Below are 27,247 nucleotides of genomic sequence, written 5' to 3'. Positions count from 1 at the left end.
TGAAGCATCTTAAAGTACTGATGCTTCCCTGTGTACTGTTAGATGCCTTTTGAAGCAGGAGCAGGTGTGTAACATACCCAGAGGCATTGCATATGCATTTATTTATATATATTACCTAAGTCTGGTGTTGATCCACCATCCAGCTGTGATCTTTCATATTCTGATAGGTTGTATGGCTGATTTGAGACATCCATGAAATTCAACAAGTGCACTTCTGTGTGAAAAGCAGCACTGACTAATTCAATGAGCACGTCTTCAATTAAATCAGTCAGGGAAGCATGTCACAGGTAGCTTTTTTCCTTCTAGCATCTGGGGATATTTTAAGCTGGTAACAGAGTGCTGAAGTGAAAATTACAGCAGAGGAAAAAGACTCAGGTTTCTTCATCAGCTGAGCTCAGGAGCATGGAAGACCTGATGCTGAGCAGCAGAAAGTACTTGAAGACCCCAATGAAACAACCTGTAAAGACTGAGCATCCATGAAGAGCAGGAAAGGTTGGGCATGGTATCATTCAGGATGTGAGATCACATATATACCAAAATATGATGATGCTGAGACCATAATGCTCATGTTCAATGGGAATACAAGAATGGGGAATAACTACGTTCTAACAGCTGGGCACAGGTAATAATCCATTGTCATTCCAGGAAATGCCAAGCGGCACGAAGGGCAGTCTCCTTTCCCTAAAGCACAGACCAAGGATGCCAGAACGCATCTGCTGTGGTACCTGCTGGTTTTTCTGCACCTACCAGGTCTTCACAGCCAGGTAACTGTGAAGCAGAGGCATCCCTGGCTTGGTTTTTCCTGTTGTACTGAGCCAAATTAAATATTATGTAGTTTTGGTCTGAGGTTCTACTCCCTTTTAATACTGTCTTTTCCCCCTTAAGTTCAACGTAACAAGTTCTTAAAGGCATAGATATTTCTGAGGGCTTTAAATGACTCCTCATCATATTGTGAAGGCAAAGATAATGGTTATGAATAAATGAGATAACTGCTTTTGTCTTAAAAGGGCACAGAGGGAGCTGAGCAGGAAGGCAAACAGGTCAGAGAGGTGACATCCCAATCTCACTGACATCTGAACTGCACTAGGCAGGCTTTTAAAACCTGCTTCTAAGAGTACAGTCTGTTGTGAACAATGGGAAATCCGGGAGAAAACATATTTCAAGGTATGTTTGCTGCTGTAAATATATCTTATGATCTCACATAACCATGTTGTTTTGGCAGCTTGATTATTAGACTACAATTCCAAGGTGGGAAAGTGCTCTCTTCAGTTGTAGGTTTAGCACAGGATGTGCCTCTGGTGTTTATATGGAACAGATACAGACACACCACAGCTTTTAAACAGTGTGAAACTGAAATATAATACCACACATCTTACATAAGTTTGGTATCACTTTCCCTGAAAATGTAGTCTTTTGTAGCTGCAAAAAGGAATCTGAAATGTTGCATCCTAACATGGATGTTTTTTTCCAGATTTAGAGACATACATATATTTTATTTATTAAAGCACTTAGGGCTTGAAAAGGCTACTAATAGGTCCATTATCGCTCCTCCAGTCACTGCAACAAATTTCAGTCCTGAACAGAGGGCACCAATATAGTAAGTTCAGGAAAAAGTTATTTTAACACAGGTTCATTCTACTAAAATGGTTGGGTTTTTATGTTGTCATATTACAAATTATATGGATGGAAGTGTTGGAAAAAAGAGATGCTCACCAAAGCACTAACAGGTTCTGAAGCAATGACCAACAGTAACTTGAGTAAAAAAAGATGATTTTATGATTAGGGAGCATTCTAGATGTATCCTTAAGGCATGTGACTCAGGTTTTACATAAAAGCCACCTAAATGTTAAGACAGTCAAAACAGATAATTGAAGAAGCTGATTCTTGAGCTAAACAAACTGCTGTTTCTATAGAACTTGTTACCTTTTTTACCTGAAACTGTGTTTCTGACATCCCTATTACAGCTGCAGCTTATTTGACTGGTTCAGGAAAGAATTGAGTGTATTAATGAGACTTTTCTATTTCCAGATTAACTGCTCTGAAAGTGAAAAAGAAGTCACCTTTATTGTAAAGCATAAGCCAAATGTATTCAGGGTCCTCTCCAGTTGCTGTGCTGACATGGACTGGAAGGTTAAGTGGGAAGTGAGTGCAAGGGACTTGTAAATATTATTATTGATTGCAGAAGCATCAACCTTCAAAGTCTCAAGTCTCAATATTGTGACAGCATTAAGATTACCAAATGTAGGTATTATATTTATGACATTTTCTCACAGCACTTTTATTTTAGACTTAAACATAAAGCTTTACATTTCCTGCCTTATGTAATCTTACAGGACAGCACTGCCAGATTAACAATTGGTGTACACTGACTTTCTAGGGTGTATGCTGAATTAAGCTAGATCAATCTGTTTCAGAATTTCATAACACTGTAGGGAGTGTCAAGAACAACACAAAGCACTAAAATAGCAAGATGTGGAAATCTGGACAGGGTTCCTATGCTCTGTGCTGTTTGGTTTGTTACTGCAAGCATTTCTCATGGTGCCAGCAGGCTCGTCTGCCTTCCCTGCTGGCTCCTCAGCACCTCAGAGCTGCTCCCTGGCGCGGCCGGCGCTGCACGGGGATGTCTGAACCCAAGCCAGGGGCAAGGAAATGTGCTGCTCTCTCCAGTAGCACTGAGCTGATGAAGGTCACTTCTTTAAAAGGAGCAACATGATAGTCTCCAAGCAGAGAGAGGAGAAGCCCCAGCCAAAGAACTGTCACTCTTGGACCTTCAAGATTTATGCTTTGTATCCGTTTTTTTTTTTTTTGCAGGATTTCTGCTGGGGCTTCCTTCTATCCCTGTCTTGTATTTCAAAAGGAAAGGCCTTTAGGTTTTCTTTCACGCAGGGAAGGCAGAAACTTTTGGAAAAGAACAGACAACAGTCCTGCAAAGGAAATAACATTAATAGCAGGATACACAAAATGGAATTGCTTACATTCCAGCCTCATTAAACTACATTTATATTTAGAATTATTCTAAAATGAATTATTCTTCCTCTAGGCTGAAATATTTCAGCAATTTAACTTTTTCTTACTCAATAATTCTAACATCTGGTTAGAGCCAACTGAGTGAAAAATAAAACCCCCAAATCAACTGTCCCACTGCTCCTGTTAAAGTGACCTTCACCTGCTCCCTGCTACAGGGAATAGCAACACACCTCCTTCAGCTGCCTTCTCCTTTCAGCACCATGCATGGGTTTCCTGGCCTGCTCACTGAATTCCAAATAGGATTTCATGGGTAAGCTGCAGCTGGTGCTTCTGATGAATTATACCTGGAGAGTGAATAAACTTGTTAGAGATTCCATGGGTTTTACTGAAACAGCAAAGTTTTCCTCTAAGTCTTGCTTCATGAAGATTTCTACCATGTGGGAGAATCTTCCAAATTCCTGCAAGGGTGTGTGAGACTTGGAGCCTCAGCACACTCTTCCTCACTAATCTCCACAAAAATGGCCTAGAGGCCAACACAAGTACCAGGTACTGGAGGCTCTCACAACAGACCATCTTTTCCATAACTCCCAAAAAAACTATTCTTACTTCCATTAATCCATGCACTTGTATTCTCCTAGTAGACTACTAAAAAGTATCACTATTGTATCAATATCACAGAGTTTTAACTGGAGTAGTTAAATGAACTCCATTCATCTGAGACGATTCAAATGAGATTTCATCCCTTACCCTCAATAAATGTACTCACTGGTTAAAACCTAGAACCACACTTGGTACTAAAGCTTGAGCTAATGGCTCTCCTCTGAACTCTTGCTGGCAAAGTATAAAAGCTGTTGTGCACAAAGAAGGTATTTCTGCTATCCCTATTCTGTTCACAGCTCACACAGACCCAATATTTTTTTTCCCCAGGAGTTGTAACCAGATGTTAGTAATTGAATAGAAAGAAGCAAAACTAACAGAACATCTTAATGTATTTGCAATATAGAGTTTTTGGAAGAGAAATTAATTAATGTATTATTCCTTTGCTCTGCAGCGAGACTTGACGTCCCTGGTTCTCTTGATGTGCTGATCACCAAATTCCAAATAGGATTTCATGGGTAAGCAGGAATTGGTGTTGCTGATGGATTATTCTTGGGGATTTAAGAATGAATAAATACATCAGTTTAGACAGAAGTGGACAAATGGATTCCCTGGGTCTTGCCTAAATAGTGAAGTTTTCCCATTGCCATGGTCATTTGCAGTTGGTCTTTCTCTGGGAGCTAGGCTTGGCTGTTCTCTGTGTTCCTCTCCTTGTTTTTATTTCTTATGTCACTATCTGGGCTTTAGCAGCAGATTCAGGTGATAATTATAACAAAATCACAATCGGCCTGCTTCCATGTGACTTGGAAGCTTAGGGAACAACTTGTCTTCATCTATTGTCCTTTTCTGTGCTGACTGCCAGGCCCCTTCATATTCAGGAATGAGTATGAGGTCTTGGTCTCTGAAAAGCCCTGAAAGTGGATTTCAGTTGCACAACCTCCAGAACCTATTGTTTTTTGTCTCTTGGTATCCTTAATACGTTAAGCTGGCAGTTTAAAAGGGGAGATTAGAGTTTAATTTGGCCTGGCTATGGTTGCTTTCATTGCCAAAAGGCACACAGCCCCCCAGCTCCAAGGCTCAGTGCTCCCAGAGGTGGCCACTGGGCCATGGCAAAGGAGAGAAGCTGTTCCTGCAGGTGGGATCCCCGATGGCAAGACACAGATCCTCACAGGTAAAACAGGTGCTCAACTTGTGTTCTTTTGACTGAAATGAGTTGCCAGCTAGTGCAGATTTTGGCCAACAGAACTGGGGAGATCATGACTATGAACCACCTCACCCCTGAGAATGTACCTGTAGTCCTGCTCAGTCAGTCCTGGGATTTTCAGCCTAACTCTTCTTTCAATGCCCTATGAATTAAACTTACCACGTAGAGTCAAGCCCTTCTTTTAAACCCTTATCCTGATACAGTTCTGTGTTTAATCAGATGATTCTTTAATGTGGTTTCTCCCTTCTATGACCAAGGGAGGAGTGGGCCATTTCAATTCCAAATTTAATAGTCCCAATTCAGGCAAAACAGCTGCCAAAGCATGCTGCCATAACTTATTTCTGTTTTGATATTAATCCTGTCTGAAAGTAATATATATACACACACACACACACACACACACGTATATATATATAGGGGTGGTATCTTTACCACAGTATTTAAAGGAAAGGCTCTGCCCATCCCTATCCAGGATTGACCCCACATGACTGGAAGTTGAGTGGGAAACAGCTGTAGTATTACATTTATCACTTAATACCTACAATCATGTCCGAGGTCAGTGCTCAGTCACCTTCTGCTGAGGTGAGCAATAAGGGATGAAACTTGCTCCCTTTCCTCCTTTCTTCCACCTTTTCTCCATGTCTTTAGAAAGTGTTGCAATAAAACAGAAGTAATTATTTTAAATTACTAACATGGTCAGATTATATAATTTCCTCTCCCCTTTTCTGAAAGGGTAATAGGAAGAAGGGTATCAACTTGTCCAAAGACTTTTAAAAGCATTTCTATTATCTTTCTTTTTGTGTGGTTTTGACATGTTTTAAGACATTACAGATAATCACTGGAATTATTCCCAGTTGGATCAGAACCAATGGCACTTACCGAGGCACTCTGATAAAAGACTTGAGCAGGGTGATACAGGCTACAAAATCATTGAAGTAAATTAACTGAGTGAAACTTCAGAGGATATTTGGAGATATTTAAGTTTATGAACACTAGACAGACTAGCTGCTAAGTCATGACTTTTATTGGTACAGCAACTGTAAAGGAAATACACTTTAGCTAGCATGGGTAGTCTCATGAAAACCCTAAAATCTGATCTGTTTCTCAAGTCCCCTTAGGTACAAAAGTTAACTAAAATCCCTTCGCCAAATCCAAGGTCAGAAAAGTCTTAATTTTGCCACACGTTAGCCTAATACTATTCTGAATTACCACAGTTTAAAAAGCAACCTGTCACTAAAACCTTTCCAAATTGGTCCAGCTTCTTTGCAAAGAGGCCCAAGAAAGTATGATTTTCTTGAGCTTCAATTCCTATGTTTCAACATTAACTCAGCTCAGGAGTGAATTGATGTACTTGGGTCAAGCACAAGCAGGAACCACAGCCAATACAGAGGTATTATTCTACCTTTGTCTTTCTCTATTGCCTTGGATAAGACTTCTCTGGACTTTTAATTTTCCCTACATGAAGAGGAATAGTATGTGTTTACTTACTTTGTGGTGTGGGTGTTTAAAGCACTAATTATCATTTCTGCAGATCTCTTTTAATGTTACCTAAGCAGTATTGCTAAATTAATTTTGAAACAGTAGTCATACGTGTGATTCACTATCTGCCCTGGCCAGTTTGGTAAGAAACTTATTCTCAATTATTTACAATCAATGTTTTACTTTGAGTGATACCATCAGAGGAATCTTGAAAACTCAGATAACAAGCAGTAAAATTATTGACAAATTTCCACAACAGGCAAAAAAAGCAGGACTTTTAAAAAGATTAGGAGCTCCCATTAGCTCACTGCAAGTATCTTCTATTCATTGCCAAGGCCTAGGTTAACTGAAACAAACACGTCTTTTCAAATAAAAAGCCCCACCTTCATTCAGAAAAGCACAGTGTGTAGAAAGACCCTGACAGGCTGAAATGCTCTATTTCTGACACCTCAAACTGCCACACTTGGAAATATCTGCTGAATCCTTCCTAAATTCAAGACACTTGATTTGGGTATGAAAATAGTTAAATGTGCTCAAGTTTGTCCCAAATGTGTCTGTGTTGCCAATCCTCTGCTGTAAAAAAGAAAGATAAACCTGGCGTGTCAGGGCAGGAATCAAGCCCCTAAGCCCAAATTCTCTGAGTAGCTGCTCTTGGCTCCTCACTGGGCTGTGTGTGGAAGGGAATCAGCCCCTGCCACAGCAGGGACACCAGGGAAGATCCTCCTCATTTCAGCTTTGCCTCCACACTACTGCCCTGAGCAACCTGGCTCTGGAGACTTGAGCCCAGCCACCACAGCCACAACCAGAGAGTGCTGGCACTTCACCTAGTCAGAGCCTATTTGTAGCTTCAGAACAGAAAAAATCCAAACCAAACCCTCTGAGCTGCAATCACTTTTGATGACTTTCAGTCATTTAAATGTCAGAAGAGCCTTCAGAGATAGGATACTGAGAAATACTCCCAGTGCAGGTAACTGGGTGTGCAGGCTCCCATGCCAGCTGCACATTGTGCTACAGATGGTAGGAAACAAGTGGAGCCCCCAGCAACAAGCCAGGAATGGGCACAGATCCTTTCCCTAACAAAGGGCTCAGGGCCCTGCATCACAGTCTGGGAGAGGACTGGTCACCCTGAGGCTCTGCATGAGCCAGTGAAGAGCAGGAAGACCCCAAACCCAAAATTCCCCATGGGAACGGGTGGACAGACTGTAGGGGTATAAAAGCCCAGGGATTCCTTTGTTTGAGGCCCCTCCCAGAGGAAGCAGCCTGAACTGTTCCTGCTGCTGTACAATTCAATTATTAAACCTTTTTTCCTGAAATTTGATCCCTGACAAACCTGGGTAAGAAGTTTCTTTAACAAGGAAATAAACCCAATCAGGAAAAAAGTGTTATTGCATGCTTCTCTTAGCCCATCCTTGATTGCCACAAGTCAGCATAGCAACTAAACTGGGCCAAGTGTGACAGTATCCTTCTGGCTGTGTCTGCCCAACTCCTAAAATCTGAGACTCACAGCAAACCAAGGAGCCAGTTCTGCACTGAGAAGAAGGAATTAAGTAATTTTACACCACCTTTCTGGACTGCACTCACTTTTCATCGTTTAAGGTTGCCTCCCAGCTGCTACTTAAATTCATTCTTCCTCAGAGAGTAAGCATGGCATGGTACAACTCTCTTCCCTGCTCACTTTAAACATTAACTTTTGCAAATAGGATGACAACCCTGTGCTGTGAATGCAAACCTAACAATCCATGGACATTTATATTCCCTTTATGAAAAAAAAAACCCCAAAACTATCTACTATTGTGTGTGATCTATATTGCCCTTGCATTTCCAGGTGCTAAGAAAATAGAAAAGAGCACTCCTTGTGCTTGAGAGGCTGGACTGTGCTTATATGTAAGTAGAACACTCACAGTTGCTGATCATTTTAATTTAACACTGAGTGCTTCATCTGGTGGAATCCATAAGAACATACAATTATGTAGAACTACCACACATGTAGTTGTAGGACAAGGGGGTTTGCTTAAAAATTGATTGTTTGGGATTTTGTTGCTTGATCTTTCTCTGGCAGGTCACCAGGACTGGAACAAACATAAATTATTGAAGCAACTTGTTTTGCTTGTTACTTACTGTACCAACACACACTGCTCTGCTACACAAACTGCAATGAGACCTAATGATGAGGAACTTGTCCTTGTCAGGGGTGAAAGGATCCTTCATGACACAGGCTTCTTCCAAAAGCCTGCAGAAGAATAATTGCAGGCTTTTAAGTGTATACTTCACAGTAGGGGAGGTTGAAGAGGGGGAAACTGTAGAGGCTGAAAAGTTATCAGCCCTTTGTACTTGATTTACTCATCTTGCTGTTGTACATGAAGCAATGCAGCGGCTCTGCAGGTCCTTTTCTCTTCAAAACCTTCAACTCTGCAGCTGCCTTAAGTCCTATAACTGTACTTTTTATCTCTCTTCCAAAAGCAGAGCAACTGGTGAGTCTCTCGGTGTCGTCTTTCTAAGTTTTTCTCAGTGCTCTACCTTAACTATCTTCCATTTTTTATAACAGGCATTCCTAAGCATGGTCAACTTCAGTACCTTGTCAAGTCACCATTTCAATTGCGCAGCTTTTAATCAGAGGTTCTCTTCCAAAGCTGTATGCATGTGAGTATGAAACACAAAGGTTTTACTGCTCTTGGGTATGTTGCTGCTGTAAAGCTGAGGTCCCCAGCTCCTGAAAGCAGGAGCTACCTGCAGAGAGCCTTGCAGTTACCTCCAGTGTGCTTAACTTTATGTCACAGACTGTACTGCTTGCTCCAGGGTGTTGAGGGAGTACATTTATTAATAATTCGGCAATCTGCTTGGGAAAAACTACAGCTTTATTTTTCTGGGAGCTCCAGGCAACATAATACAGAAGCCAGTTGAGCATCTGTCTGCACAGGGCATGCAGCAAGGGCACCTGGCTTACTCCCGGGCTTATGTAAAACTTGGATTATGGGAATAATATGGATAAAAGGTATTCTGTCAACTCACACTGCCTTCTCCTTGCCTCCACACACACAAAAGCGTGTGCAGGAGTGTGTCCAGCACTGTGCTCCTCTCTCCTTTTTCTGTCCACTCAAATAGAAAATGATTTGACCAGAGCCTTCCGCTATTAGCAAAGATCAGGCATCTTATCGTGGCAGATCACCCTGTCAGCAAGTCCCTGGGATACAAAGACAGGATTGTGTTTGCAAAGCTCCCCTTGCAGGATTCTCATCCCTCATCAGTGCAGAGCCATTTGACAAGGCCCCTTGTCCAGCACATTTCCTGCAGCACTGCATTTAGGATGTGTGAGCAAGTCAAGAAAGATGGGATGTGAAGCTGTTTCTTAAAAGTATCTGTAGAAGTGTGATGCTTCAGCATAATTCTTTTGCTTTTGGCACCTGAGCAATCCAAATAAAGCTGGGGTGTTAACTCTGAGATAGGAAAACCTAAATTAAGATTCACATTCAGACTCTTCAGGAATGGACTTGATCAAAGGTGAGCCATTGCTCTGCTGAGTGGAAGAGGGAAAACCAGTAGCACTGTGGGGTTTGGAATGATAAAAAGACAGCTGCCCAAGGACAACAGCCCAGCAGGTGGTGATTAACAGCTGTTTCCAATCTTTAAGAAACTGAGCAGTCTTACTGGGGTGAAATGCTGAGTACATGCCTGACTTCCAGCACCAGAGAGTTCCTGAACATGTCTGCCTGATGAATTTGTTGACCATGATGGCCTCCAACAAACTACTCTTGCATTTAAAGCAAATGTTTTATTTTATGGGGAGTTTAATGTCTGTAGACAAAGCTGTAACTGCATAATTCCTGGTCAAACTATCCCACACCTTGGTCCATGGTTTCTGTCTTACTAAATCACAGGAGTTACTAATGCAGTGACAAAAAAAAACCAAAACAAAACAAAAAAAACCCAACCAAAAAAAAACACGAACAAAAAAACACACTTTTTAATGTTCTTCTTCCAGTATTTTTTCCTTATGGCTTTTAATGAACTAAATTGTCTTGCAGAGGAATCCAACAGCTGCTAACACTAGCACAAGGTAAGAGGCAGAACTGCAGCACCAGCAGAAAGGCAAGGCTGAGATGAGGAACCTGCACATCCCTCTTTTGGTAACAGTAAGCTGCTATTTCTGCTTGCCTGACGGAGTGAAACTGAATCCTCAGAGACATCTGCTGACAAGGTGAGCTAGGGGCAAGGTGAAGCAGAGCTGGGACTACTTGTCATCTACGGTTCCAGAAGAACAGGGAGATCCCCACAGGTTACAGAGGCTTCATGACGTACATCCAATTCAGAAAGTCCTAGCCTGTTAAAGCCTGAAACCTAATTCTGGAAATAATCTCCCTTACCTCATCACTCCTTTAACACCAGCCTCTCCACTGCCATTCTTGGCATTCCAGTAGCACAGAGTTCTTCAGATGTAACACAAATGGGCTGGACACTGGATTTATAAATAAATTCACCTTGAGAACACCTTAGGAAGCTATTTTTTTCACAAATGATATGACCCCTGGCTATGATGTGTTTTCTCTGCCTCACAGGGATGATTGAGAGCATTTAATTAACACAAGTGTTTTCAGATTTCTCAGGTAGTTATATGGCATGTACGTGCTACCCGTGTCTCCCTGTATATTGTAATTTGGATTCTTCACACTGTGCACTAGCTCAGCTAAGAAGTCCACTTTTTGAACCCTGCATTTTAGGATTTCCAGCCAGGTCCCCCTGACATACCTAACTTTACCTTTTCTGCAGGTACCCAGCAGCAATACCAATACATGCGTTTAATGGAATGAGATTCAGATCAACACTTGAAATTTTTTTGTAATCAGTCTTCCTTAAAAAGAAGAAATCATTAACCCTAAAGGAGTATGGAAAGTCACTTGAATCAAATTGAGAAGACTATAGTGCTGACTTTTTCTTTAAAATAGTGGAAAACACCAAGAACCACAACAACAAAAAGTAAGTATTTATGGCAGTGAGGGTCATAGACTTTGGAATGGATATGTCTTGATCCCAAGTTAAAATAACAGCCCTGGGTTCAGAGCTGAAGTATGTTAGATATAGAAACACCTGCTCTCTCACAGACCATGGGCATGTAGAATATTGAATCTATTCAATGCCTACCACTGGGAAGGAATGATATCTATGTACAAACACATTTTTGGCTATGCCAGTTGAAAAGCATATGATCCTGCCTGCAAGGCACAGATGAATTTATGATGCTTTCCATCTTGCTTCCAGCTTACAAATCACTGGTAGCAGCTGTACCAAGTTTTATTTCACTGGGAACATCATTTGTCCTGAGAGCTTGTCTACACATCAACACTTGGGAAAGTTAAGGTTCCTAACTAAAGGTGTGAGGTTTATGCACAGATTTCATAGTGAATGCTCCCATTCAGAAATAAGGTTTGCTATACAACAAAGTAAAGCCATTTCCTTCTGAAGAAAGATATTTAATGACAAGTTTATGCATGTGCTTCACACCTTTAGTCTAAATTGCCAAGCAGACAAGTTCCGAGATACACTTTCTCACAAACAGTCGCTTCCAAAAAGTTTGTTTGCTTTGAATAACCATGGCTTTATGCCATAAATTCAGCTGAGCCAGACGAAGGTTTATCACATTGGTCAGCTCATTGGTTTGGCACTACACACCATCTCAGCAGGATGTGACAGTGTGCCAGGTGTTTGTCTGCCCTCCAGACACGTGAAGCAGAGTGAGAACTCATTTCTCCCTGCAAACCAGCAGCAGGATAAAAAACCTCTTGAGGAGAATGTCTGGGGCACTAATCGCTTCTTAATAATGACAGACAAATTTGTGGCCACGAGCAACCTAAATCATTACCAAGTGCTACCACTATTTTTTTTTTTTTACCTTGGAACATTCTGAAGCAGCACCATTTCCCAGTCTGAACAGGTCTTTGACAACAGCTTGTCTAGAACTGAATCCTGCCCAAGCATTTTCCACTCTGACTGAAAGCCACAAGATATTTTTAACACATCTTTACTTGACACACATGCCCAGCTCTTCTGGAAAGAACACAGTTATCCACATGCTTGGGTAACCCCTGAACTAACACACTCCACAGAAGCCTGCTAGGTCAAGCCTAGAGGGCTGCAGGATGTGTGTGAGACTGGCTCACATACCCTGGCAAAAGGTGAAGCACACAGATTTCAGTGCCATAGTAAGTAAATAACTGCAGGAAAAGAAAGACACAGGTTAGGTAGTGCTGAAAGAGTGTTTCTCTGTGCTGTCTGCAACTGATACCTGATACAGACATGGGGAAATGGCTCTTAGTCCAGTTCTCTGGAGACTCCTAAAGACTTCAGGGTAATTCTGATCTGAACACTCTGCTAAGAGGCCTGGAAGGCATGCCAGAAATCATAAATCACGCTTAAATTGTCAGGGTCAGTGGCAAAGTAGTAGCACAGATAAATAATCTGATTTTCTTTGCTTCAAACCTCCTTAGCACAAGTATTTACAATGCATAGGTTAAGCCCCTCTTAATACTCCACAGGAGACTCCTGTATTTCTGAGTCACTGATAAACTAGAGAAACCATACGAGAAACAAAGTACCCATAAACAGATACAGACTTTGATTTGAAAGGCTGTCAGATAAAACCAACATTGGCACACCCTTAATCCACTCCTACAAAACCCTTGTTTCTTTTACCTGTCAGGATTTTCCTGCAGTATTCACTGTTGATGACAATAATCTATTAAAATACTCACAACTCAATTTTCTGCAGGTAGGAGTGCTCTCTAATAGAAGGGCAGTTCATACCCTGGCATGTGCCAGTGTTTGGTGTGACAGATATTTAAACACACTTCAGCACCAGCAATGCACTTGCTTTCTTCAGAAAAGCAATCTGCTTCCTAATTGATCAGAACTTTCATCCTTACTCTCCCAAAGACCCCTTGATTGAATTAAACCTTGATTTGTTGCAGCACCCTTTTCCCCCAGGAGGCTGTGCTGGCATTGCTATGCTTTCTCTGCTTGGAAGGAACAGAGATCCCCGCAGGCTTCCTTCTAGCCATGGGTCATAGAGCAGGGCCCAAGCCCCATTCCTGAACAACAGCTTCCATGGATTCCCCATGGCAGCAGCAGGATAAACAGTCTAGGTGGTCTCAGATGTGAAAGCCAGTGTGTTTTCTGAGCAGTTTAAAACACTGATTTAATCAACAGATCAGCGCAAAGGTGATGCAGAGGCTAGAGAGCTTGGCATCTCAACCAGCCTGGGGAGCACATCTCCATTGCAAGTCACTTTACCAGAAAAATCCAAGTATTTTCCTACAACTCTTATGAAACAAGACCCTCTTTGGTCTGAACAACCTCAGACTGCTGCATCTGGGCAGAATAAAACTTTCAGGGGAGCCTCCATCTGGCTCTTGACATAACCTCTGTGTATTTGTAGAGATCACAGACTTTGTTTGAGGCAAGGCACAAAGTGAGACAAGGTATCACTAATGCTTTCATTGTAACAGCTTCTTGGACCGTAAGTTACACGGGAAGGTAAGGCATGAGGAAAATACTTCTGGTTTGGGACCCAGAAGCATGAAGGTCTTAAATTTTCTTTACTTAAAGCACTCAATTTCAGCTGTAAGAATATAGTTATATATCCTTACTAACTACTGGTGCACAGATCCACTTCTTCGGCCGAAAGCTGCCTGGAGCTGGAAGACAGTGGCTCCTAGCTCGGGAACCGTGAGTGCCTCCGTTCGGCGGTGCCACCGCTGTCCTCCCCCGGTCCCGGTTCCCCTGCCCCGGCTCACCTTCCCCGCCCGGATCCCGGCATATTCTCTGCCCGGCTCCCCTTTGCCGCACAGTTCCCGCTTCCCAGCTGCCCCAGGCTCTCCCTAGGTCCCCGCTTCCACCCCCACGCGGAGCTCCCAGTCCCTTTCGGCCCCGTCTCCCGTTCCTCGGGCCCTCCTCAGCTGCCTTCGCTCCCCGATTCCTGGGTCCCATGTCTGCGTCCCGCACACCCTCACACCCCATTTCCTCTTCCGTCCCGAGCTCCTCTTTGCCTCCCGCCTCCCGTTCCCTCCGGCACCCATTTTCCACCCAGTTCCCGGGGCTACCCCTTTTCCCCGTTCCCGGTTCCCATTCCCGGGATCACGCGCGGGGGTGAGGTGGCTCCGGGATCTCCGGGAATGGGGCGGGGGCGCGGGGAGGCCGGCAGGGGGCGCAGTGCGCCCGCGTCCTGCCTGCGCTCCTTCCCTGCTGCGGCTGCGGGGGACGCGACGCGCCGTGTGCCCGGCGTGCTCGGCATGGGCACCGAGGTGTTCCCAGCGTGTCCCCAGCCCTCGGCATGGGCACCGAGGTGTTCCCAGCGTGTCCCCAGCCCTCGGCATGGGCACCGAGGTGTTCCCAGCGTGTCCCCAGCCCTCGGCATGGGCACCGAGGTGTTCCCAGCGTGTCCCCAGCCCTCGGCATGGGCACCGAGGTGTTCCCAGCGTGTCCCCAGCCCTCGGCATGGGCACCGAGGTGTTCCCAGCGTGTCCTCAGCCCTCGGCATGGGCACCGAGGTGTTCCCAGCGTGTCCCCAGCCCTCGGCATGGGCACCGAGGTGTTCCCAGCGTGTCCCCAACCCTCGGCTTGGGCACCGAGGTGTTCCCAGCGTGTCCCCAGCCCTCGGCATGGGCACCGAGGTGTTCCCAGCGTGTCCCCAGCCCTCGGCTTGGGCACCGAGGTGTTCCCAGCGTGTCCCCAGCCCTCGGCATGGGCACCGAGGTGTTCCCAGCGTGTCCCCAGCGTGTCCCCAGCCCTCGGCTTGGGCACCGAGGCGTTCCCAGCGTGTCCCCAGCCCTCGGCATGGGCACCCAGGCGTTCCCGATCCCGGGGCGGACATGCCGGCGTTCCCGGTCCTCGGGACAGACAGGTGTTTCCAGCCCTCGGTATTTTTTGCTCTTGTATCAGTAAGTGCTCAGCCAGAGGTGAGAGCCATACTCAGCGCGGCGCTGGCTCCGCGGGCATCACCTCTGCGAGCTGGGCAGAGGAGTTGATACTGCCGTGAGATACAGGGTTATGCTTAGCCACAAAGCTAAGTGTAACCTAAGGGTGGGAGAAATATTTTGAAAGCAGCTTCTACTCAGGGACTGGCTGTAGTGGAAACTGTTGACATTCTCAGTGGAATATGCAAAATTTAATAGCAGTGATAAAAAGACAAGGTGCTGGATGAATCCTTTCATGAAAATAAGTGCATTTATTTAAACTTTTGCCCTTCTCAGCATGTTTGTTTTCATCAGCTTCCAAATGCTGATATTTCGTAGTGCCTCTGACAGCAGCAAGTTTCAGGTATCTCTCTCAGTTTCTTCAGCTGAGTTAATCTCCACATGCTTTTCCTGAGTTATCCATCTGATGTCTTCAGAGTATTTTGGACGAATTGTGCTTATAGCTGAGAAAAGTAAGGATTTCAGAATTGAATTGAAAAACACGTTCTGAAGAAAGGAGGTTCCAGATGCTATGAGCCACTCTCGGGAAGTCTGGTAGCCATAGGACAACCCATAGAGCACAATGAAGAAGGATGAGAGCACAGTTATGCTCAGAACCAGGCCCCAGGCCACAGGGACACACCACCAGCACAGCAAGGGCTCAGTGTCCGGGATCTTGCGCAGCTGCCTGATGGTAGTGCTTAGGCTCCTTCCTTTGGAAAAGATGCCCCACTCCATGAAATTGAAACTTGACTTCTGGGACTTTGTACCCATCTCAGGGGAATCTGCAGCTGTTGTCTCCTCCTCTGTGTCAATTACATTTGCATCTTTTTCAGATATTATGCAATTATTCCAGTACGTAGAATCTACCTTTGGGTACATCTTAGTCACAACAGGAGGAGGATCCTTCTGGGAATACTTAAATAAGGCAATTATTAACATTTCCACGGGGAGGGTAAGCAAAGCACATTCAATTCCTACTGTTATTGACCTCAACGATCTCAGGTATATTGGAGCTTCTTCATCCTTTTCAGCATTAAAGAACATAATGTTAACAAGCAAGGTGAATAATAGTACTGCTAAAAATGTAGACAACCTTTGGAACCTGGTGAAAGCCCCAGCCACAACAGGAGCAAAAATTGAGAGCCATAGATGGTACTCTGTCAGTCTCCTGTTAAAATTAATAAGAAAATAGTCAAATTTGGGGAGAGGTGTCTGGGGGTCTAAGACAGAAAATTTCCAGTCTCGCAAGGGACTGTTCTCGTCAAGGAAAAGCCATTTCCTGCACAGAAAGAACCAGGCCTTCCTGGTGGAAATGTCCTCAACTTCAGCTCTGCTTAAGAACCAGGTTGGAGATTTGCCATCATTATTGAGCCTGACCCTGAAGGAACGAATATCTCCCAATTTTCTCGTAGTAGTTATCAGAAAGCAATCAATGCTTCCCCGTTGGAAAGCTGGAGAAGGCTGGTGCCATAAACAACGAAATTTACTCCTGCCATGCTGGCCGATGAGCTGCAGAAAGACCTCTACTTTGGTCCCAGCATTCCAGCGACTGCCTGTGTACAAAGTGACCAAAAAGCTCCCTTTATCAGAGGCCTCATTGTCTGGCAGAACGATAATGTACTTGATCTCCTTCTCAACTCTGTCTCTTCTTATAGCCCAACAGCACAAAAGCAAGTAGACGGCAAAAATAGAGAGCACTGTTATGAGGGTCAGTGGGTTTTTAGGTATGTCTGCTATCAGGTTTCTCCCCAGATCTACTGTATTGGGAAGAACTACTACTTTGGCTGCCAGGAACTTGATGCTGGATGCCGGAAGGGCTGACAGACTCCTGCCCTGCTTCATGGTGGCACAGACACAGTGTACCTTCTCCCAGTTGGTCAAGGGACCAAGCACGCATGTGTCATTGCTCCACTGACTTTCAATCCCATTCAGAAATAGGCACTGGTCATTAAAAATGTATATGCTCACCACTTTCCGGTTTGGGTACCTTAAGATATAGCGCGTCTCCAGGAGAACAGAGATGTTCTGAGTGTCTGCGCCACTTTTCTGCATGATGTTTTTCACCAGGGACTCTGGGAGACAGACTAGATAGGGACCTGTAATGCTACATTCAGCAGTGATTGTCTCACTTCCACTTGCAGCTGTTGGCATGTTGTGAAAAGCAGTAAAGGAGGCCACAGGCTGAGCATGAGTAAGATTGGTACCTGAAAATATCAGCACCTTGAAAGTAACTTTTAATTTTGTGATGATCTGGAAGTATACGTTCATGGTAGTTTTACTGATCTCAAAACTAAATCCTCCAATTGTGTAAGCTTGTGTTTTATCGGGTCCCATTACTAAATGAAAAGTTACAACTCCACCTTTCCTGGCAAGAAAAAAGTCTGCTCTTTCAGGCATGAATAGAACTAGATCCCCATTAGCCTTATTCTCTGCCATTTTAAACCCTATGACCATTGATATAATATCTGATGTGTGACCTAACCATGGGAAGGGGCTCTCATCAAATTCAAAAATGGCAGTGGAAAACACAGTATCCAGGCTCATTCCTGAAACATCTATTTTTGTCAGTGTTGGAAGAAAGCAATTGTGGCAGGTGGATATGTCAGGCAAATAATCTGTAATTTTCCAGACTTCATTTTTCTTCAGAGTGATATTCCAGTGTCCTGTTTCTATTAGAGTTTCTGTTTCTTCAGGGACTTTTCCCCAGAAAACTATGTCTGTTACACCTTCCATGATGGAGAAAACATGTTGAATTCCATTTGCACTGACGTTCTTAAGACGCAGAAGATCAGCTCTCAGGACATTGGACAAGCATCTCAGTATTCCACTAGTCTGAATTTCTGCTTCCTCAGACCAATGGGTCTGACTCCTCTGTCTCTTCAGAATTCCTGTTACTTCTGTCAGTTTCCCAATAGCAAGGTCTTGTGACCTAACATTCATTTTCTCTGCTGCCTCTGTGACTTCAGAAAGAACAGCCACTACTTGATTGACTTCCATGATGCTATTTACTGAAATATTCAAGGCTGTTTTAACCACAGTTTCCCGAAGCTGAGCCTGAGGGAGCTGGCCAATTGGTTTTTTTTTACCATAGTTTAAGAGTGAGGCTGCAAGATAAGCCAAATAACCAGCTCTAAGACGATCCCCAGTCTGCTGAGCAGATGTTGACGTGCTTAAATGGCTTGCTGAAGCCAGCAGTCGATGAAATATAGCTGAAAGGGATTGAGTTCTAAGTGGGCTGCTCACGTAGGCATGTAAATTCACCTGGGTAAATGCCCTGAAGGAATCACGGACTTGAACATAAAGTGTCAACCTGTACCAACGAGAGGGCACTCCAGCTGGGAGAAAAGATGGAGGAGTTTTAGGCTCAGAACCAAAGTACAGAATTGTGCCAAATGTGTTTTCCACCACAGATGTTACTGTGGTAGTTTGCGGTATTTTGGAAGCTACTATCACTTTATATGTCAGAGGTAAATGGTTGTCAGAAAATCCTCTACACTTAACAACAAAGTTTGTCAGAAAGGCTATACCGTAGCGGGGTCTGATGTTGCACCTGCCAGGTCGAGGTGGAGTATTTACCGAAAAGGGTATTTTGGAGGATGTGGACCTACCATCCCAGGTACTTACACTTAAGTGAAGTACGTAGGATTGGTATGCAGGCTTTATGAAAGTCAGAGCATGTATAGACATGTAAGCCCCAGACCTTCCCGTTGATGTTTTAGAATCCCAATCAAAATTAATTTCTTTAGAGGTGTCTGAATAAAGGGACCAGTAATAGACTGGCCTGTTGCTCGGTTTACAGTTTGAGCATTTTCCAGACAGGACAAATCTCTCTGTTGGAATTAAACTCCTACCACAGTTTTCGATGCATTTCATATCCAGAATGAGTGGAGGGCCAGCATATACCTCTACAATTTGATCAGCATAAGCCTTCCTTGTGCCCTTTTGAATCACCAGGCGAAAGTAGTATAAGGTGCTTCCTGGGAGGGATTCTGGTGGTATTTTTTGAATGGGACCTGAGGGTGTTATCCATCTCAAATCCTTCTGGGATGGATGGCATCTGTTTTTCCTGTTGAATTTCATGGTTGCATAGTCTGCTGAGTCTTTAGTGCAGTACCAAGTAAAAATCAGTGGTCCTTCCTGTGAATCAGGATCAGAGGATTCAGAGCCATCAAGAGTCCAGCTCTCAGAAAAACCCACTGTGCGGGCCGCACCTCCTGAGATATTTGCCAATAGATCAGCTCTCTCAATCTGAACATAAATCATATCATAGGCCTTGAGGACTGTTGAGGTCCTAATTGGGACTACCTCAGCAGTGTAAGTAAACAGATACAACCCATAATCTAAAGTATTAGCTGGAATAGTTAAATGTATCATTTTTATGCCAAACATACCAGAAGTGTTTACTGGCTTTGACCAGTCCGGCTCAGTTTTTATGTCCTTAGCAGGATAGACTTGCCATAAAGACTTGATAGATATACCAATGTGGCACTCTACGTTCAACTTGACAAAGAGGAAAAATTCTGATGCCCTTTTCTTATACAAGATAATGGATCTGGGATTAGGTCTATCAATCCAACACCTGCTTATCCAACATTCTTTTTGCTCACAAACCACTGGTGCTTTTATGGTTTTTGCAGTATGGTTGTTGACCCTGACACTTAAAAGAGCTGGTGTAGGTGCACTGCTGGTGCAGTTCACTTTTGCCACAAACCCCGTGTATTTCTCTGCATCAAAGGGTAAAGCAGAGCGACGGACAAAACGCGCAGCATTTTTTACATGGTCATTGTACGTATATGTGCTACTCTGGACAATATGGTCTTTTTTTGTGCCAAAAAGCTGCAGATGGAAGGTCCACTCGCACTGTAGCATCGGATGTTGTGCAGGGATAAACCACACTAAATAACTAAAGTTCTGCAGAAAAGAAGGACGGCCAGTGCTGAAAACATGGATGTCAAGGTCTCTTTCTGCCAGTGACCTAATCAAAGCCCTCTTCTGATTCATATAAAGGTACATTTTGAACTTGTACCACTGTAAGTCCAGAAACTCTATGGTGAGTAAATAGGAGAGCTCCTTGTATTGGTAGAATACAGTGTGTGTGTTAGGGCGATCTGTGGAAAAAGTGCTGTTGTTGTCTTTAGATGTGTAAAATGTTCCCTGATTGTACCTGAAAATGTAAGTGCTGCTGTTGGTCTTCCCTGGACAAAGGTTGACATGTATGGGAGTTTCTTTGCCAGCAGTTAAGATCAGGGTGCCGTTGAGCAGGTGCAGTTCCCCCATCAATTCCTCAAACCTCTCTCCATCAACATGGAAGTAAACGCTGGCCACCACTATCTCATCCAGGCTCTGAGGTGTAGAAATGGCACAGAAGTTGCTCGACAGCGTAAATGGACTGTAGGAGCAGAGCCAACCTCCTACAGCCTGTGTGTCCACCAGTCTGTAGGCAAGTGTACTCAGGGTAAGGGGCTGAAGCCACCAGGATAAGCTGAGGGGCTGATGAGGAACACTAAGGAGCTTGGAGCTGATACTGAGGACGTGCACCAAGTCAGGCTCCACCCTCAGAAAGAGGCGGAGGCTTATGTGAGGCATCTGCTCGATACTGACCATAGCAACGTGGATCCCGGGCTGCCTGTAGCGCACAGTCAAGCGGTAGCTGTAGTAGGTGGCACAGGTTTGTTGAAGCTCAACTGTTGGATAGACAGTAGGTGATGTTGTGTCCTGGTGCTCGCTGCTGGGAAGGAGAAGGGTCGAGGGTACACCTCTCCGGCTGCTGAAGCGGTACTGCCAGCCAGCACTCTTGAGGCGCGCACACCAGCCCAGCTCCAGCGGCTGCCACACTTGGACAACGTGTGTGTGCGGCCAAAGCACGAACAGCCGCGCATCCTGCTCCACGATCTCGACGCTCACGTTGTGGTGAAAGCACTCGGGTGCAGCGCAGGAGGCAGACGAGCACTGCACTGTAAGAAGGCTGGAGGCCCCGGGTGAAGGAGCTTCTCCTGGCTGCAGCACCACCTGGCCTGACCAGCGTGAGATGTTCCTTAGAGAGGCCGAGTTCAGGTACCAGACGCAGCAAGGTGGGGATGGTGACTGCCGCTCCTCCCCGTCTACCTCCAGCCCTGCTCCTGGGGCGGGCTGGTAATGCAGGGTGACGGTGCTGTTCCACAGGCACGACACCCTGTGCTCGTTGTCCTGCCGCTGGAAGACTTGGCCGTGAGGGGCCGGGCAGCTGACCCGCAGGGGTGACGGCTGGAGACGGACAGGGGAGGCCGCCGAGCCCCGGCGGCAGCAGAGGAGCAGCTGCAGAAGAAGGAGGAGCGCGGCCATCGCAGCCAGAGGGGACGGGGCGGAGGACGCGCGGCCCGCCGGGCGCTGCTCGTTGGGGTGGCCCAACGGCTGGGACAGCAGCCCGAGGGCACCGGGGCCTCCTGCGGAGGGCAGCTGGCGAGAACGCTTTTTAAGCTCGGACCCCGCGGGCCGGAGGTGGGGCCGGGAGAAGGAGCAGAGATTTGGGGGCAATAATCGCCACCGAACCGCTGCGGGCGGCCCTCAGCCGGGGCTCCGCGCGCCCCCGGCACGCACCGCCCGCCGCGCGCGCCGCCGGCGGCCCCGCCCCGCCCCGCCCCGCCCCGCGCGAGGGGGGAGCCGCGGGACGGCGAGGGGAGCATGGCTGCGCTGAGGGACTGCAAGGTGAGTGAGCATGGCTGCGCTGAGGGGCTGCAGGGTGAGCGCGGGGCTGAGGGGGGAGAATGGCTGCGCTGAGGGACTGCAAGGTGAGCTTGGCTGCACTGAGGGACTGCAGAGTGAGCGCGGGGCTGAGGGGCTGAGGGGGGAGCATGGCTGCGCTGAGGGACTGCAAGGTGAGCATGGCTGCGCTGAAGGACTGCAGGGTGAGCGCAGGGCTGAGGGGTGCGAGCGCCTGGTAGCGGGACGGGCGGACGGGGCTAGGGGGCTGCGGGGGGACGGCAGGATGAGGGGCTGAGGGCTGCGGGGAGACGGCAGCGCGGCTCGGTCCTGCCCGTGCCCGGCGCCCAGGGGCGGCGGGGATGTCCCGGGCAGCTGACGGGCTCGGGGCTGCGGCGGGCGGGGAGCTGAGCCGGGCTCGCTGTGGCTGGACTCAGCCTCATACACTGAGGGTTTCGGAGGAGGGAAGCTGCTGTTGCGATCTGGAAAAGGGGGAAGGGTCGCTGCGGCCATCTCTTCTCCTGGGGAAGCAGCTCCATGTCTGAGCATCTCTGGGTCTTGTTCCCAGAGCAGGGGTCCCATGGCACCCCCCTGCCCTTTCCGTGGGCCTCAGAAGTGGGTCGGGCCTTCGATTAAATCAGCCTCGGGTCAAAGAGTGCAACCTACAGGAGCTGCTTACTGATTAAGTAATTTCCATGCTCTCTTTCTGATAAACTTCTTTTATGGTTGTGTTTTGGTTAATTAGGGCAAGTGGCAGGTTAAAACAAAGTCTTGAAGATTGTGTGTGACAGGCATGATTGACACAGCTCTGGGGATCTGTTATGCAAGGAATTCAAACTGCAGCCCTCAGAGAGCACAATTCTCAGAACCAGCTAAGATTCTAGCAGAGAAAAAAATACAAATAAACAGTCATGGGATCTCATGACTGAACTCTGCTCTTAGAGCAGGGGAAAGGGCAAGGCTTTGGTCTCACCAAGAAGCAGTGAGAAGAGCAAAGGCCATGACTCTCTAATACAAGAGGCAAGACGCTCTCCTGGAGTTAGAGGGAGTGTTGTGGGAGATCAGTGTAAGAGAACCCAAAGGCAGCCTCTGTGGGAAGGGGAGCTGATCAGCCTTACGGACTCTTGAGGTTGATTTTTGCCCACTCACACTCCCTCCTGGATTTCTTCAGTCACAGTCTGATAGCTCACTAGAGGGAAACCCCAGGACCTGAGTGTCCTGAGTAGTCTGGGCAGGACCCCTTATGTATGTCCTAGAGGACAAGAGGTGCTGCCTTTTCTGTGGCCCCAGTAGTTCTTTAGTTCTCAGTTGGCAATGACAGATTAGGTTTGGAGCACACTTTTTACATCTCTTAGGAGCCAGCAGTTGCTGTGCAGTGGTTCTTCCTTGTAACCCATTGTCCTGACATGCTAGTAGTGGTCCAGAGTAGTGCCAGGGTAGTGGCATCCCCGATGTGACACAGGCTTGCTGCCATTCTCCTGTTGCCACAGTGGGAGTTTTCCAGTGAGGAGCGAGTCGGGTGGGCTGTACCCATAGCAGGACAGAAGCTTTCCAGAGTGGCTGGAAATAGCACATACCTCAGCTAGGTCAGCAGTGGCCTTAGAGATGGACGCAGGTGCATTTTCCACTAACCTTTGCTCTGCTGGTTTGTTCCAGTGCTCACACACAGACTTCTCTATTCTTGTGAATCAGCATCAAGTCCTCTCAGAATAGGGCATCATTTTCTGGCAAGCACCTCAAGCTGTTGTTTAAAATGATAAAACAGGCAGTGATGCAGAGACCTGCTCCAAACAAAGCTTGTTTTCGATGACTGATGCTGAGGGTGGCTCCTGACCTACTTTGCAGGGCACCATGGAAGACAGCCAGTAAGTGGCAAGCCTAACCTTGCTACCTACTTGACTTTTCCCTTTATTCTTTTTCTGGATGATAAATGACATAGAGAATAAAAATTTTCAGCTCCCCTGAGGTTGTTGTGTAGAGTTTAAAGGCTAACTGGCAAAAAAAGATAAAGGGGTGTATATATATAAATATATATATATGTAAAAGATAAAGGTTTATATAGGTATATGTAAACATATAAAGGTATATATATAAATAAAGGTGTATATATACATATACATACATATATATTATATATATATATATAAAAGATAAAGGTTTAAAGGTACACAGACAGGATTATAAACAGGCTGGAACCAGTGGAGAAACAGATAAGAAGGACTACAGTGGTTTTTTGGCAAGTTATGTAGCACAGAAGCAAGGTCGCCTTTAATATTGAAGCATTCAGTGAGTATGACCACCAGAGACCCCTTTTTATGACTCTCCAGGACTATAAAAGAACTTCCAATAGGAGCAAGATGCATGCAAATTGATTCCAGGAATTAGTTCTGTGTAATAGATAAGAAGCACGTATTAATAAATATGTATGATTGTGATGGATAAAGACCTTGTTGCAAAGTGTCACCACACCCACAGAACAAGGAAAGTGTGTCTTTTGCAGATAATGAATGCCTGCTCTTAGTGCTTCAAATTGTGAAGTTTATTCCAGTCAGTTTCAGTATCATGGATATAGGACGAATTGTAAAGAAAAGGTGTGATTTTAGATTCAGGTCTAATCTTTCAGGCATGTAATTTGAAGGCTCAATTGTTTTAGCTGTTGAAATGTGAGCCTTTAATCCAATCACAGTGGGAAAACTTTAGGATACATTAATAAAGTTGTCTTTGCTTGGTTACTTAAAAATGTTGATAGATTATTATAGCTAGGAAATGCTTTAAAATGTAAGATGAGAAGAGCACCAGGAAGAACTAAGCCCCCATTAGAAGTCTGAATTAGCTTGCCCCAGGTCTGTTTTGATAATAGTTGTCTGTCCTCCATATTCTGTGTACTGCGTTAAAGTAATGCTGAAGTGATAGGGGCAGCTTCTCAAATGAACTCTGCTCATTTGCCAGCAGCCAGCCAGGAGATGTGCCTCAGTTATGTTATGCTGATAGAAACTATGGCAGCCCAATTCTGTTTTGCTTTTTTAGCTTCATCCATGTCCCATGTTCTTGGTGTTCTCAGGCTTGTGTATAAATCTGTGATCCAAATTTTCAGTTGGCTAACTCCAGAGACTTAGTGGATTTGCTTTGCCAGGCTGTTTGGCCTGCAAGTTGATTCAGAAGAACATTATTGTTTGAAGAAGATGACATATTTATAGGTTATAGGAGAACAGGGTTTTATTTTACTGTGTCTCTACTTCACACAAGGTGTGCCTGTAGCAGAGGAATTTGCCAACAGCTCTAATGAATTCAGAATGGTGCTGTCATTATGAGCCATTGAGATCTTCTGGTACACTTGGTAATTGTTGGCTTCTTTAGTCTCATTACTAGCTCCAACTAATTAAATCTTAGTGTAACTGCAACTGAGCAAGAGGTTTGTTTCTGCCTCACACTGTGCTTCCAGCTTTTCTTTTTAAAAGTGCACAGCTGATGAAGATATTGGAACAGCATCAATTTGAACATCTGTCTGTGTAGCCTGGAAGATGAGGGTGTAAAAGGAGCACGTTTGTGTTTGTTTGTTGTGCAGGCCTGGCAGGATGCTGGACTTGCCCTGTCCACGACCAGCAATGAAGCCTGTAAGCTCTTCGATGCTGTGCTGACGCAGGTATGACCCAAAAGTGCAAGAAAATGTGATTTGAAGGGACCTGTGCATGAAACATTCTTTACTGTAGCTGATACTTAAAACTTATCAGCTGGGAGAGCCTCAAAATCAGGCCACCACAGGAGTTCAGCCTTTAGCTGGCAGCTGGAAACCCTTTTAGCAGAGGGCTGTACCAGGTGCTGCAGCTGTGCTGAAAACCTCAGCCTGTGTGCTCTTTCCACTTGATACCAACAAATCAGCCGGCTGACAAAAACCCTGTAGAAATCCAGGGTAATTGCTTCTGCTGGTGACTGAATTATATTTAGTGTGGCAAGCACATTTCTCTCCCTCTCAGGATTTTTCATAGAGGTGCACAGAGAGAAATGAAAGAGAAAACAATTTCTATTTCTGCTCCTTGTTTTTCCTATGTGGAATGTGTTTGGATAATTGTTTACCTGGGGGGGGGGGGGGGGGCTGAGTTCTTAATTGGATTCAGGAGAAGATTGTTTGAGCCTGATGGCCAATCCAACCCACCTGTGCCTAGGCTCTCAAGAGAGGGTCACGAGTTGTGGGAGAGTTAGAGTCAGAGAGGGTAGCATGTAGTTTTAGTATCCTCCTTTTATATAGTATATTAATGTATTTTAGTGTAGTTTAATAAAGAAATAATTCAGCCTTCTGAATTGAGCTAGACATTGTCATTTCTTCCCATTGGGTTTGCCTGCATTTACAATAATTTAGCCACAGTTTTTGTTTCTCTACTACACGAAACCTTCCTGAACACAACATTTGTCTTCTAGTTATTTGCCTTGCTTTTGAATTTTAAGTGTCTGTGAGAACAAAAAGAAAAAATCCTCCTTACCATAGAGGATTTCTCAATCCTCTCTTGCTCTGTCTCTCTTACAGTATGCAACTTGGACCAATAATGAAAGCCTTGGAGGTATTGAAGGATGTCTCTCCAAGCTAAAAGCAGCAGATCCAGACTTTAGTGAGTATAACCTTTGATTCTGAGCATGGAAGTGCTGGGTTTATGCATGGTGTCTTGGTTTTTAATTGACTTTGTTTGTGCAAGGGCAAGGTGACAATTTATAGAATTCTGTAAAACTTCCTCAAAATGTAGAGCAGGCAGAATGCTTTTGTGTGGTGTTTTTTCCTTTTGATTTCCCATAATATTTGAGTAGCTGTCATGAAAACTTTCTGAGAACTTTAGGCTTGGGAGACTTCCTGGACTCCTGTGTCCACAAGTCAGTTTTATTGAAGATGCTCAGCTCCTCTGGTGTTTTGTGGAGCTGAAGGCTCTGCTGTGAGCTCAGCTGGTGCCGTGCTGTTTCCTGCAGTGATGGGACATGTCATTGCCAATGGCTTAGAGCTGATTGGCACTGGAAGGACCGTGAGGCTCGACAAGGAGCTGGACAGTGCCGTGAGAGCCATGGTAGCACTTTCCAAGTCACAGCTGCTGACAGAGCGGGAGAGGCTTCATGTGTCAGCGGTGGACATGTTTGCCAGGGGGTGAGTCCTCTATCACCCTGCTTGGGACTGTGAAGGGTTCCTTTGTCTACTGCAGGCAGAAGAGAAGGTTGGCAGTAGTGGTGTGTCATGTTAGCTGACATCTCGCAAAGGATCAGGGTGAGATGTCACAGATTGTTCCTGAATTTCTCTCTCCACCCTAAGTGCCATGTCTAGGTGGTGAGCAGCACTGTAGGAAGTAAAGTGCTCTATTGCCACCACTTCCTAGCATTAAGGACTCCCAAGTTTAAAATG

At 45.4% G+C, this 27,247-nt stretch overlaps 4 protein-coding genes across 10 annotated transcripts in view; 2 read left to right on the top strand and 2 right to left on the bottom strand.

Moving 5' to 3' along the window:
- Window positions 1-67: 67 nt before the first annotated feature.
- On the top strand, window positions 68-15,363 carry LOC140682233 (uncharacterized). Its single transcript, XM_072923661.1, has 2 exons — window positions 68-8,887; window positions 10,270-15,363. The coding sequence occupies exon 2, from the start codon at window positions 14,410-14,412 to the stop codon at window positions 15,259-15,261; it is 852 nt and encodes a 283-aa protein (XP_072779762.1). The 5' UTR covers window positions 68-8,887; window positions 10,270-14,409; the 3' UTR covers window positions 15,262-15,363.
- Window positions 2,778-10,613, bottom strand: CDPF1 (cysteine rich DPF motif domain containing 1). The gene is made up of 3 exons (XM_072923980.1): window positions 10,609-10,613; window positions 8,366-8,477; window positions 2,778-2,924 (listed from the first exon to the last, which is right to left on the bottom strand). Exons 1-3 carry the CDS (start codon window positions 10,611-10,613, stop codon window positions 2,778-2,780), a joined length of 264 nt encoding a protein of 87 aa, XP_072780081.1.
- A 78-nt stretch (window positions 15,364-15,441) lies between the features above and the next one.
- On the bottom strand, window positions 15,442-21,513 carry PKDREJ (polycystin family receptor for egg jelly). Its single transcript, XM_030263820.4, has one exon. The coding sequence runs from the start codon at window positions 21,511-21,513 to the stop codon at window positions 15,550-15,552; it is 5,964 nt and encodes a 1,987-aa protein (XP_030119680.4). The 3' UTR covers window positions 15,442-15,549.
- A 233-nt stretch (window positions 21,514-21,746) lies between these two features.
- Window positions 21,747-27,247, top strand: part of TTC38 (tetratricopeptide repeat domain 38) — a 29,232-nt gene continuing 23,731 nt past the window's right edge. For 3 of the 7 annotated variants that reach the window (XR_012053621.1, XR_005979003.2, XM_030263854.4), the window contains exons 1-4: window positions 21,747-21,876; window positions 25,436-25,513; window positions 26,393-26,474; window positions 26,824-26,995. Coding sequence is in view for 5 of the 7 variants with exons in the window: in XM_030263854.4 (XP_030119714.4) it covers window positions 21,853-21,876; window positions 25,436-25,513; window positions 26,393-26,474; window positions 26,824-26,995 (356 nt within the window). In the remaining 2 variants the exon portion in view is untranslated. Of the gene's footprint in view, window positions 21,877-21,920; window positions 21,960-22,003; window positions 22,047-23,521; window positions 23,736-25,435; window positions 25,514-26,392; window positions 26,475-26,823; window positions 26,996-27,247 lie in introns of those variants that run through there. The other 4 variants (XM_072923659.1, XM_072923656.1, XM_072923657.1 and 1 more) reach the window with 3 other exon arrangements.

This window comes from Taeniopygia guttata, chromosome 1A (assembly GCF_048771995.1).
Source record: "Taeniopygia guttata chromosome 1A, bTaeGut7.mat, whole genome shotgun sequence".
Taxonomy (NCBI): domain Eukaryota; kingdom Metazoa; phylum Chordata; class Aves; order Passeriformes; family Estrildidae; genus Taeniopygia; species Taeniopygia guttata.
This window is presented reverse-complemented; position numbering and strand designations above follow the sequence as displayed.